This window comes from Apus apus, chromosome 16 (genome assembly GCF_020740795.1).
Source record: "Apus apus isolate bApuApu2 chromosome 16, bApuApu2.pri.cur, whole genome shotgun sequence".
NCBI classification, from domain to species: Eukaryota; Metazoa; Chordata; class Aves; order Apodiformes; family Apodidae; genus Apus; species Apus apus.
The window spans coordinates 4,907,034-4,919,460 of NC_067297.1; the positions used below are offsets into that span (position 1 = coordinate 4,907,034).

Genomic DNA, 12,427 nt, shown 5'->3' on the forward strand with positions numbered 1-12,427 from the left:
CATCCTGCTTAACAACGATGAGCTACAAAACTCTGTGCAGTCTTTCAAAAGGAGCTCGAAATCCGAAAGCTTGTAGTCACAGCTCCGGCAACCCAAGAAGACAACGCTATTTCCTACAACGTTCAAGCCGTCTATCACTTATTTCTCTCTCAAACGAAAAGCTGCAATCGATCCAGTACTACGCTGCAAGGTGCAGGAGGCCCACAGCCCCTGCGCTCCCGCCCCGGCTGGTCGCTGTACCTGCCCGGTGCCTGCAGCGCTCAGGGGGTGCTGCCCGCTCCTGCCAGCTCTGCTGAAGCTGCTCCAGGTCTGGCTCTGGGCCGGGGCGAGGCCTCCAGCTTTGCCGCACCCGCGCGGGATCCCCTCCTCAGGCTTCCTCTGAGGCTTAACCATCCACTTCTTTATTGCAGGAAAACAAACAAATAAATAAATGCGGTGGGTTGTTGTGTTGTTTTGTTTTTTTTTTTGTTTACCAGAGCGAAACAGGCGCCTTGGGCCGGAGCCGCCGCCATCGCCCCGCAGGCCCGACACAGCCGGGGGGGACAGCGCGGGCTCCTCAGCGCCGGGCCAGGGCGGGCAGAGCCGGCGGGTTGCCGGGCGCCAGCCCCGCAGGCAGCGCCGGGACAGCGCCGGGACAGCCCCGGGACAGCCCAGCCCCGCCGTCCCGCGCCCGGGGCCGGGGCCGCCCCCCCCCTCCCGGTGCGGCGCGAGGCGCCCGGCCCAGCCCCGCCCCCGCGGGAGGGGGGCGCGAGGCGGAGCGGCTGCACCACGGCGCATGCGCAGCCGCTGGCCGCACCACCCCCTCCCCGCTCCCTCCGCCCCCTCCGCCGGGGTTGGCGCGGGCGGGGCTGGCGCATGCGCAGTGCGGTGGCACCGCCCGCCCGGGGCGGGGCGCAGGCGGAGCGGGCGGAGGGGTCCCTGCCAGCCCCGCGCGCCCCTCCGCGCCCCCTCCCCCTCCCGCCGGCGGCGCTCCCGGCCCGGCGCGTCCCCGGGTCCCCCGAGCCTCGGGCCGCGCCGCGAAGAAGCGGGAAGGAGGCGGCTGCCCGGTAAGCGCCAAGTGCCGGCGAGACCGGTCCAGTCCCCGACCCCCGCCCGCCCGCCGCTGGGGTCGCCCGCGGCTGCGCAGGCCCCGGCAGGGCCTGTGTCCCAGGCCCCCGCCGCCCGCCTCGCTCCCGCCGGCTCTAGCCCCTCACAGCCTCGGGGAGCCCCCTTGTCGCGTTGCCCGCCCCCGGGCTCGGTTTTATACTCGCCGCCGCCCCCTGCGGCCCCCGGTGCCCCGCGGGGCCGCTGGCCGCGCTGTCACCCCCGCCGCGCCGCTCGCTGCCTCAGGCGGCCGGTGACAGCCGCCCCGCGCGCGCCTCCGCTGCCCCTCTTCCCGCGCCCTTCAGGGCCGCCCGCTCGCCCGGCGGCGGCATCTTCCCCCCTTCCCTGGCGGGCTGCGCCGTCCCTGTCACCCATTTTGTTTGTGACTGCCCCTTCGCGGCGCTGCCCCGGGCGGGCCGGCTCGGCCGTGAGGCGGTGAGGTAACGGAGGGCTTCGCCGTTCCCGGCTGGCGGGGCGAGCTCGGGTTTGCCTGGGTTTTCATCCCACGGTGAAGTAATTTGTTGGACGCTGCTGGCTCGTTTGAGCGGAGAGAGCCGGTGGCGGTGCGTGTGGGGAGCCTTCTGAGGAGAAAGGTGGAGAGCCGGGCCCCTTCGCAGCTGGGCTCTGGTGCGCTGGGGAGAACCTTTGTCTGGAGTCTGGTCTCGCGCTTGTCTGGAGTGCTGTTTTTCTGCGTTTTTATAGCTGAACTATCCTACAAGTTCCAGTTTTGTGCCTGCTGTCCGCCTTTCTGTGCCTCACAGTGTTCATTCTTGTCTTACATGACCTGGTAGTGCCAGGGATGGAGGAGAGTAGGCTCCTATAGCTGAGCCAGAATCGGAGAGGGTGGCCAGCCTGTTCTAACAGACATCTACTCTCTGTCCTCGGAGAGAAGAACAATGCAGTGCTGGTGATCAGCAAACTGCCTGCTTCTGTCCACAGCAGCACCTCACTGTCTCTGATTGCATGAAGTGTCTGTGCTAGGATCTGGAAAATATGTAACTCTGTTGTAGCAGAAAATTTGTCTTGTAAATGGTTCCACTGAGTGAAAGGTGTTCTGAAGAGCCTTGGGTTCTATCGAAGGACATAGTCTGTGCAAGCTCTACTCACCCCAAAAGTAAACATAAACCTTTTGTTCCTGCTTCCTGCTTAATTCATAGTATGGACTTTGGCTGCTGACATGTAGGCAAACTAAAGCCAGTGGCTGCATTTGCTACTCTGTGGATCACATATAGATCAGAGGTATGATTTCTCCTCACCCCTCCAGTCTAGTTGATTGTTGTTAGGTGATTGCTAATAAAAATGAAAAGAGCAAGGCATTGTAAACAGTCTGAGGTTAAAATTGGGAAGCTGAGATGAGAGGAGTCTATTGTTTCTTGTAACGCTGCCACTTAATTTTCAGTTAATGGAAAAATCAGATTCTAGCCTGCTAGACTAGGTGAAATAAGATAAAATAAAGCTTGATTTTTCAGATATTTCTGTGTCTGAAGACCCCTGTCTATTTTTCTTTATTGAATACTGTATGTAATTGTAGGGAACAAAATATCGCAGATTTTTTTAACTTAGTTTTTGTCCTGTACAGTGCCATCTAGACAAACATTTCAGTCTACATTTCCCAGTTCTTTTATCTGTTCAAGTTGGAGCTATTGTTGACATGAGTTTTGCTGTTATCATTGATAAAGAAGTGTTCTCTTTAATAGTGGAAAGGACTGTTTTATTGAAATTCCATGATGGTGGAATGTCACAGCGGGCAAACCTCTGAGCAGGGATTTCCAGATTTCATGGTCTATACTTTTTATTGTTTTTCAGCTGCCCAACTCTGTCCTTTTTCCCTTTCTTTCCATGTTCCAAGGCAGTGTGATCTCTGTGGCCTTCCAGGCACACCACCCAAGGCATCTTCTGTATCAGGCTTGAGCAGAGGCTTGAGTGAAGGTTTCCTATGATGAAGTGTGTCCATAGCAGCACATCCAAGAAACCTTGGGTATTGGCTGATTGTCTGGCATGAGATCATTCACAGTGGTAAATTGACAGCATGGTCACTTGTATGGCTTAGCTGGCCACCTGGCATTTTCCTAAGCAATGCCTGGGCGTCATTCAAAGGTGACAAATGCCAGGACTTCTCCACACAGACATGGGATATGGCCACCCTTTCTGGGTAGGGGAGAGGGGAAAGAGATTTTGGCTGTCTAGTGACAAATGAAGCAGTGCAGATTTGCATCCAACCTGGAGAACAATCTCAGGCCTGTGTTAGTTACTAGTGTAAGGTGTAGTAGCCATTGAGTTTTAGAAGTTTCTGTCAAAGTGCATATTGGAATTGTTATTTTTATGCTGCAGAGATTTGATTGCAGAGTAGAAGAGGTGATGGACAGTTACGTGTGACTAAATAGATACTTAACCTGGTGAAAGGAAATAAGTTTGTACCATTTTTGCTTAACTGTTAGTATGAAAGAGGAAAATAAATCCTCAGAATGTGGAGGCATGCAATGGAAACTCCTTAAGAGATCTCTTTCACTAATGTACTTCAGAAGTTCTTTTTTTTTTTCTTGCCTTGATCTCACAACTTTGGAGCCTGTTTTCCCAACTGGGATCCAGTTCTAGAAGTGTATAATGCTGTTAATGTGATGGAATCTCTATTGCTCAGTAGGAAAAACAGCGTAAGAAATGTTATACTTGTACTTCCTGGCTTCAAAAATCACCCCATTTGTACTTATTTTTAGTCTTTATACTGAAAAAGGGAGAAAAAACAAGTGTTAGAAGCTGAGTTATATACTTAATCACAGCCTTAATCGTCACTAAGTGACTAGTCACAAGGAATGTATTACTTGTTTCTTTTGAGCTTATTCCAACTGAACTGATCAGAGAAGCCACCGTTTGGAGCACTTAACAGTTTAATGCAGCCTGCAGGTAATCATAGGATACTGTCTTTTAACATATAAATAATTCATCATTAGAGTTTTCACACACACATGCATGATTTTCTTTGGGAAAGAAGACTTTACCATAAAGGCACCATGACTCCTGATCATCTTTGTATGTAAATGTTTCAGGATACCTTAATTTTGCAAATAAGTGACAGTGTTGCAAGTGCAGCTTCCCAAATTGCAGAAAAGAATAATACAAGAATAAATTGTGAAGTTAGTTAAAAGGAGACTTTTTAGAGGGGATCCATCTACAATGTTTCCATTCCAAAAAAACCCAAACCAAATCTAATTCTAACCCTTTGTTACATAGTAAGGGGTTGTAAAGCCGCTTAAGCAAAATTTCAAGAGAGAAAATAATTAATTTTAACTTATTTCAAGGTTTGGTTTGACATTTATGAAAGATAAGTCTTGCATGATCCTCAGTTAATTTTATTTTTCAGGACCGTTTGCCAGAATGAAGCCTGCAAGTAACTGCTATATATGCAGTTTTAGTCAGGAAAATAAACTGGTCATCTAACATCCAGTATTTAAATAGTATTAAAAAAGAATAAAGGTAGTATTGAAGTACTTGGGTGATGCATTTTATGACATCAGCCTGAAAGTACTGGCATTTTTCTGATGCTAAAAACATTTATTTGACTTTGGTCATTTAGCCAGTGTAGAGTACATGTTCTGCACAGGTACATGCAGTGAATAATGATTTCCTCTGGGATGCACGTTTGGGGGGGTGAATGGAAAGCCTGACCAAGAGGCTGGCATTCTTAGCACTCTGAAACTTTCTGTGTTCTTCTTAATACATTTCTGTGTATGTTCTTAATTAAAAGCATGGGTTTGGCAGATGGAGCCTTCTTGAAACTTCTGCTACAGAATTTCCTAGCTATGTGAGGGTTGATGCTGGAGAGGCTCCTTCAGCATATTTCATTGTTCACTACTAAACTGTTGGCAGTCTTAACTGACACAGACAACTTTAATAAAATGATCTATTAGAGACTGACTTTCTCTCTCTTTAACCATAGGATTTTTACATTCTTTTTTCTAACTTTTAAATTAATTGCTGAGTTGTGTCATTTGTTTAGCAAGCTTTTTGAAGACACCTAAGGGTGCTGTCATGCTTTGGCAGTTTGCTGTGACAGATACTGTGATTTACCAGCAAGCTCAGGCACCAGAACCTGCTTGTCTCAAAGCCATAGAGAAAAAAGTGCAGATGTAGTAATAGAGCCCTGATTTAATAGTGAAGTATCCTTGTTTTATAGTAAATAGCATGCTTTACCAGTGTAAATCTGCTGTTCAAGTCAGCATTATGGGTTTTCGAGGATGGCTTATCCCCTTTCAGTGCTGTGGTCAATGGTCTATTCCTCTTCCAGGTGCAGTCAGTGCTGTCAGTAACACACCAAGGATGACAGAGATTGAAGCTGCTGGAGGTCCTCGTGGCTTGTGGCATTCCACAGAGCTGCCAGTCCTTCCTTCTTGTTTCCTAAAAATACAGCAGCTTGGTCCCATTTCTTCAGGTCACCATCTTTTCATGTATTTTGTTTGACTCTCTGGATTTCCTTTTGTTTTTCCCACTTAAAAAGTTACCAGTGTTTTTGGCCCCAAAAGCTTGCCATTAATGGCAGGAATTGTTTTGTTGTTTTTATGTGTCAGTTGTCACAAAGAAACAAGACCTGCTGTTTTTACCATGTGCTCCTTACCTCTGTATCATTCCTCTAAGGTTTAATCTTCTGAATGCTGATACTCTAGGCTTTGTACCTATTTCCTTTTGCATTTTGACTCTGTGTGACTGATTCATAGTAAACAGTATAAATTCTGTTTGTGAAGGCTCCCTCAGGAAAAATACTAAAAACATTTTCAAGATTATAGTTTCAAGTGTGCACATGAGATTTCAGTCTATTTGCATTTTACATTCAGAAGTAAATTGCTATATTAAAACCATACAATTATACAAATGTGCATTGTAAGAATTTCTTGACAGTTTTCTGAAAATGTTTCTGATAGATACCTATAAAAAATAAATAATATCTATCTACAGAAGAAAATTCCATTGTGTATAACTTACGGACATTAGTGGTGTAAGTAAAGGATATTTGAAGAAAAAATAACTGAAGACTTCAGCATAGCCTTTTTTAGTAGAAAGACTACATTTTTTCTGGAGGGAATGGGAAAACTATTCCTAGGCCTTTAGCCAGACATCAAAGGCTCACCACAAAACCTGAAAGTATAGGAGCTTCTCAAAGAAATAACATAAAACTGTTTCAGAATGGAAAGTGCTGAAGTGTTAGGCACTTGGCATTCCAGAGGGATATCAGCACATCAGCGGTCACATCAGTTAGGGATGCTGTACTGCTCCTGGGCCCTTAGTGCTTTTCCCAGGCCCTGTCCCATGAACACTCCTGCATTGCTCCAACATCCAAAATGTCAAAGGAAACAGGGACTCTATAAACTGGTTAGTGATTCACCCTTTTCCAGAAGGCTTGGAGTAAAAATGTGGAAGAGAAAGAGTATTTCATCCTTTTTCCTGGGGGAGGAATAAAAAAAAATAGTGGCTGCAAATGAGAACCTCTCTGTCCTGTCCCAAGGGCTTTTCTCCTGTATGACTCAAATGTGTGTCCTTCGGCTTTCACACGGGGGCAGGTAAATAATCTTCCCTTGGTGACACCAGAGCCTTTAGGAAAGATTTGCATGCGTTTCTATCATTCCCGTCTGCCAAGGCTGAAGGATTTTAAGCTAAGAAATGTGTGCTGATGACAGTTCTTGGAGGTGAAGGAAGATGTGAGTTAGAGCATAGAATTCAATCCCATAGATAGCCCATCTTCAGACCTTTTGCAGTGGTCTGTTTTGTGTTGATTGCTTACAAGTAACACAGTTCATCTGTTGCCTCATCTGCCTTACCCTGTGACTCCACAGGATAGTGTGGTTGTTGGGTGGCAGTGAGAGGGTCATTTGAGTCAGGGCTGTTGCTGAGCGTTTAATAGCCTGAGACTGAATGACAACAAATCTGGGTCTACACTGTCTCTGAGAGGGTGAACCTTCCTTCTTGTTCCCAGTCCTGCTGCTTCCTTTGCATAGTATCTAGCAATTACAAGGTGAGTCACATCAGTCCTGATCTAACTGAAAGACCAGCTCATCAAAAAATGAACTATGATCTCTAGAATTGGAAGAAGGGAGAGGACTGAGGAAGGGGTGGGACTGCCTTTTTTGGTGGCAGGGTACAATTATATTATTTTCATGACTAGCTTAAATAATCCCCAGTAGGATCTTCTCTCCTGCAGCCTTAACAAAGGCTGGCTTGTGGATGGGCCATTCCTGTCCAGGCCATTCCCATCCAGGCCATTCCCTTGGTCCAGCTGAGACCAGGAGAGTCCTTCTGGGGCTGGGAATCACAGAGCTGTAAGGACCTGGAGGCTGGGAAGATCCTCAGGGGATGTATCTCTCTGTGCTACTTTTTGGGGGGGCAATGCCTTCAGGAATGTTGCCAGACCAGGTGAAGTGGACATAGTGAGCACCCAGTCACCTCCCAGTCCCAGAAATCCAGGCACTATGAAGTCCTAGAGTTGAGAATACATTGGTCAATAGCTGGTAAGAACAGACTTGCCATTGTAACCATGCTGGAAACAGGATTTGGGTTTTTTGGGTTTGACATGAACTAAAGAGCTGATGGAGTGTTTTGGATGAATGTGGGACCTGGTCAGAGATGTCTTACAGGTTTAACTTATAACATACATGTGCTGGGAGCTGCTGGGATAGCTCCTGAAATAGCACATTGCACGTCCTTTCTCTGTCCCTCATTTTCTGATGGGAGCTAGGCTCCTGCCTGCCATTATTCTCCCTCTGAACTTCATGGAGCAGGAGCCTTTGTTGCAGTTGTTAATACAAGAGTTCAGCTGACAACATTTTTATTGGACAAAAGCGAAAAGGTCACCACTGGTCACCTACTCTAGCTGGCACTTTTGGGAACAGCTGTGCTAGAGACAGTCCATTGCAATGAAAAGGTATCTACTGAGTTAGCTGGTTTGAAACAAAAGGGAGTTGCTGTATTAGTTGTGCACCTTCTTTTGTGGTATTTTGTCAATTTCCCTGGTCTTAAAATTGTACATTGCTGGTTTGGAAAGTACTTCCTTGGCAGTGCAAGGAAAATTTCCATGTGTGCAGGGGAATCTGTTGTTTAAGGAAGACAGTGTATGCTTAGGGTTATATGGCACTAAATACACCTTTGTAACTGGAGAACTGTAACTGTAACTATTGATTTATATAGTAATGTTTACTTTAGAGAATGCTTGGAATGATCATAGATAACAGTGCATTCAGTTAATGTGGTTAACTGACCAAGTACCAGTTTTTAGACTAGCTGCTTTTATAGTTCAAGCTGACCAGTCCTTTGGGAAATTTATTGCGTGCCCAGAAAACCTAAAGAACCAAAATAAGAGTTGGTTCTATTTTATCTGAATATTAGCCTAAGAGTTTTAAAGTGAAGGTTGGTATTTTTGCTAAATTCATTTAAGCATTTAAAATCTGACATAGATGTGTAAGTATTATTCAGGAAACAGGTACATACTGCATCATCTCTTAGTGCAGGGATTAACATTTGGATACAGATGTGAAAAATGAGTGAAAAATGGCAACGTAGCCAAGACCAGGTTTTAGTGTCCCTCCATGTTTATTGAACTAATATTCTACATATTATAGTCCCTCTTCTGCTTCCTTTATCATGTTCTGCCAGTCGAGATTTATCTCTGCTTGCATTGTGAGGGATGCACAGACTGCTTCAGATAAAAGGATATTTTTCATTATGTGTATTATCAACACCAGTAGTCAAACTCCATGTAATAGTAATGTGGATGGTATTCTCATCTGTAATGAGCAGCCCTAGTTAATGGGCGTGCTACAGGGTACTTATCCGACTTGGGATATTTTTTAATCAGCTCTGTGATGGATAGCAATAAGGTACAGATTTACCTGGTCATTTGTTCTGGTTTCTAAAACTGCAATTTGGCAGTGGTTTGAAATAGCAGTTGTTTAAAGTAGGAGCTTGAAAACAAGACTACTGTATTTCATTTTGTTATGAAAAGACTTTTAGAACACAGTTTGTAAGTTTAGGAGTTCTTCTGTAAATGTTCCTGTCACTTGTCTGGAATGTTAAGCATTGCAACGGTTGCACATTGCTCAGAGCAGTTACAGCTCTGAAGTCTTCTCCAAAGAAGGAGGAGAGAAATTTAGGTGTGTAACGGCCAATTCTTGCCCAGAGCTCTGGTCTTTCCTCCCCTCTGTGTAAGACAAGTAGCAATAGCAAATGTCACTTGAAAACAGTGGATGGATAACATAACTTAAGGCAGAATTCCTATTTTTGTAATTCCACAACTTGTAATGGAAAAATGTAAAGGCCTTTTTGAATTTTTAAGATGAAAAGTAGTAGGAAGGTCTTTCCTCCTGAATAACTGCCTGCAGTAGTTGTTCCAAAATTGCAGCACCCATAAATCTTTGACATCTGTATATTTTCCTCACGGCATAAGAACGTAGCAGACAGTGTCCTGACTGGAGCAGGGATCCATCCCATCTGGTGCTCTGGGTCCATCCATGGCTGTGACCAGATGCCTCAGGAAAAAAAACAAAACCGAAGTCTTCACTCCTACCCTGACTCCTTTCCCACCCTGTAATTATTTTTGGCTCGGAGGAGTTTCTGAGCCCTTTGTGCTCAGCTATTTAGCATCCATTAGGGAATTTCTCTACCTTGTGCTTGTCCAGTCTCCCCTTCCACTCATGCTTCGTGCAGCCTCAGCATTCTTTCCATCTGCATTTAAAATATGGCTGATTTTTTTTTTCTTATTTTGATCCTGGCTCTAACTTTGCTTGTTGGTCCTTAGTTTTAGTATAGAAAGAGATGACTGACAGCCAGTCCTGGTCTGCATTCTTGATGCCATTTAATATTTGATAGACTTTTGTCGTATTCGTGTGAGATGTCTCGTGGGAGCTATTATATACCTGTGATCTTAATTTTGACCCTTGCAGAACCTTTTACAGGACTATAAGAAATCTATTTTTTTGAAGTTTAGAGACCAGAACTGCACATAGCAATTAAAGTGTGAGTAGATGGGCAAAAAATTTTGATCTGCTGAGTGCAATACTTGTGTTTTATGGTTTGTTCTCTGTTCCTTTCTTTAATAATTCTTGGAATTGCTTTGGTGGTTTTTTGCCTTATTCTGAACACTGTACTAATAGTTTAATGAAGCTGTGAATCAAAACACTGTAGTCTTGCTGAGCAACATTTATGAGTTGGGAGCACATTTATATATGAAGCTGAGATTTCTTTTCCCCCAGACATTGTGTTTCCTACATTATTTTATATTGTCTGGTTAGTTTTATAAGGGTCTTCTGTGGTTCTCTGCAGTTTCCTGTTATCCTTGGTATCTTAAATAACTGCCTAGCATCAGCAAACTTTCAAGTCGCTAAAACTGATGTCTTTATTTTAAGCAATGAAACAAATGCACTACTTGCTCAGGGCTTCCGGAATCTAGTGGTTAATGGATTATGTTTTTGGAATTATTGAGCAAGAAACATCATTTTAGAGTACTTGTACAGCTTGCAGGCTGAAAGCTTGTGCTGTGAACATTGTAAAAGTACAGAACAATGTCTGTTACTACATAGCGTATTTCATATCCCAGATGTTAAGTTGTTGGTGACTGTCTTGCCTGCAAACTTAGAGAAGTTCTACATCTGTGTTTTGCCAGGGGTTAAAGAGACTGTGTTTCATAATCTTTTCTCCACAGTTCTGCCTTTTGGGGTACTGTGTAAGTGACCTAAAAATGTAATTCCCTAATTATTTGGGCAAAAGTTGTCAGCCTAAATATATCAAATCCAAATAACTTGTGCAAATAGAGTGAAAGTGTACTGACTCCATTGCTCTCGGATGTGAATATTTCTGTTTTCCTCTGCAGTTTGGGTATTTGATTTTTCAGTAATACTCATTATCCTCAGATTTCAGAGATCGGTTGTTTCTGTTTTCCTGGAACTCTTACAAGATATTTCCAAGATTATTTGTAATTTTCTTAACAATTCACAAATTTTAATAGATAAAACTGCTTAATACCTCTTGATACCTTGTATTTTCAACCAAAGACAATAGGCTAATACCTTCTTTGGTGCTGAACCCTCTCTCACCTTACAGGCACAGGAAACTTTTTTGTGCTCTTGTAATTGAGCCTTACTTTTGTGACAGCAATATTACCATAAATAAGCATATTAAATAATGGATGAGATTAAAATAATCACAGTAAGAAGTCATACCCTCCCCTCCCTGCAGTTTTCTGGTTTCTAAAGAGTACATAAGAATAGCCCTGAAAGCATTGCATGTTGGCTGGGTGGATGTATCATATCAGTTTACAGTAAAGGGCAGAGCCATGCTATTGGGCAAAACACTTTTAAATTATTATTTATGGAGTTGTATTTGCAGTTGGTATAAAATGCAGGGCTGGTTTCACATGCCTCCACCAGAGCAAGGAGAGCAGCTCCTGAACAAGATTGTCTTTTGTTTCCTGTACTATGTGTGCTGTAGAAAGAGAGACGTTTGGGAAAGGATACAGGTTAGAGCGAATACTTACATTTTCGTTTAGGAATGCAGACTTTCTATCTGATATTTTGTGCTTGTTTTGGCTTTTTTCCATCCTGATTAATTTTATAATTGATACTGTAGTGCTAGCATTAATCAAGTTTTCCAGTACTGTCATATGTCTGTTGATAGATGAGTGTTTTGTTCAGTAGTGTGATATGAGGGACCTCATAGAGCTACAGTGTTTAATAACACTGCAGCTTTTTAGTGTTTAGCTTCTACTTCACTCTTTTTTTCCTTTCTTTTTTTGACGTGGGAGGAAGTGTGTGAAAAGGGAAGGAAAGTCTTCAGTCATTCCTTCTTTCTCCCCAGGGCAAAATATAAACTACAGTTTTTTATGCAGTATTTGCTTTTTTTAAACAATAGTGAAATAATAAGTCCTCATGTGAATTATTAGTGGTGTCTGTTAATCTTCAGAAAGCTTCATTTGTCTAGTGAGCATTTTATTTCTTGTTTTCAAACTTAGTGTTACACAAAGACAAGTTTATTGTTGATTCCTAATACTGTGTCTTTCTAAGGAATGCAATGTTTTTCTTTAGAAGTATAAAGGTAGTCTTTATCTGTGGTATCTGCCTTTTGAGAAACTGGGGGAAGAAGGGCTTTTTCCACTTGCAGTTCAACAATATTGATGTCGTCTGTTTTCAGTGCTGAAACCCCGTCCTCTTTTTCCTTCCTGGAGAAGGTAAGAGGGCAGGAATTGGCACAGAGCAGCCATAAATTCACTTCAGGAGCCTGAGTGAGCAACTGATTTTAGAACCTATGATGCTAATTAATGTCCTGTTCTTATTTTAGGTTCGACTAATTTGTGTCTTTGTCTCAGTTTTTA

At 44.0% G+C, this 12,427-nt stretch overlaps 1 protein-coding gene across 2 annotated transcripts in view; it reads left to right on the forward strand.

Annotated features, from left to right (window-relative positions):
• Positions 1 to 888: 888 nt before the first annotated feature.
• SPECC1L (sperm antigen with calponin homology and coiled-coil domains 1 like) overlaps positions 889 to 12,427 on the forward strand; it is a 67,014-nt gene continuing 55,475 nt past the window's right edge. The window contains exon 1 of one of the 2 annotated variants that reach the window (XM_051633860.1): positions 889 to 1,046. Coding sequence is in view for 1 of the 2 variants with exons in the window: in XM_051633859.1 (XP_051489819.1) it covers positions 11,535 to 11,575 (41 nt within the window). In the remaining variant the exon portion in view is untranslated. Of the gene's footprint in view, positions 1,047 to 11,501; positions 11,576 to 12,427 lie in introns of those variants that run through there. The other variant, XM_051633859.1, reaches the window with a different exon arrangement.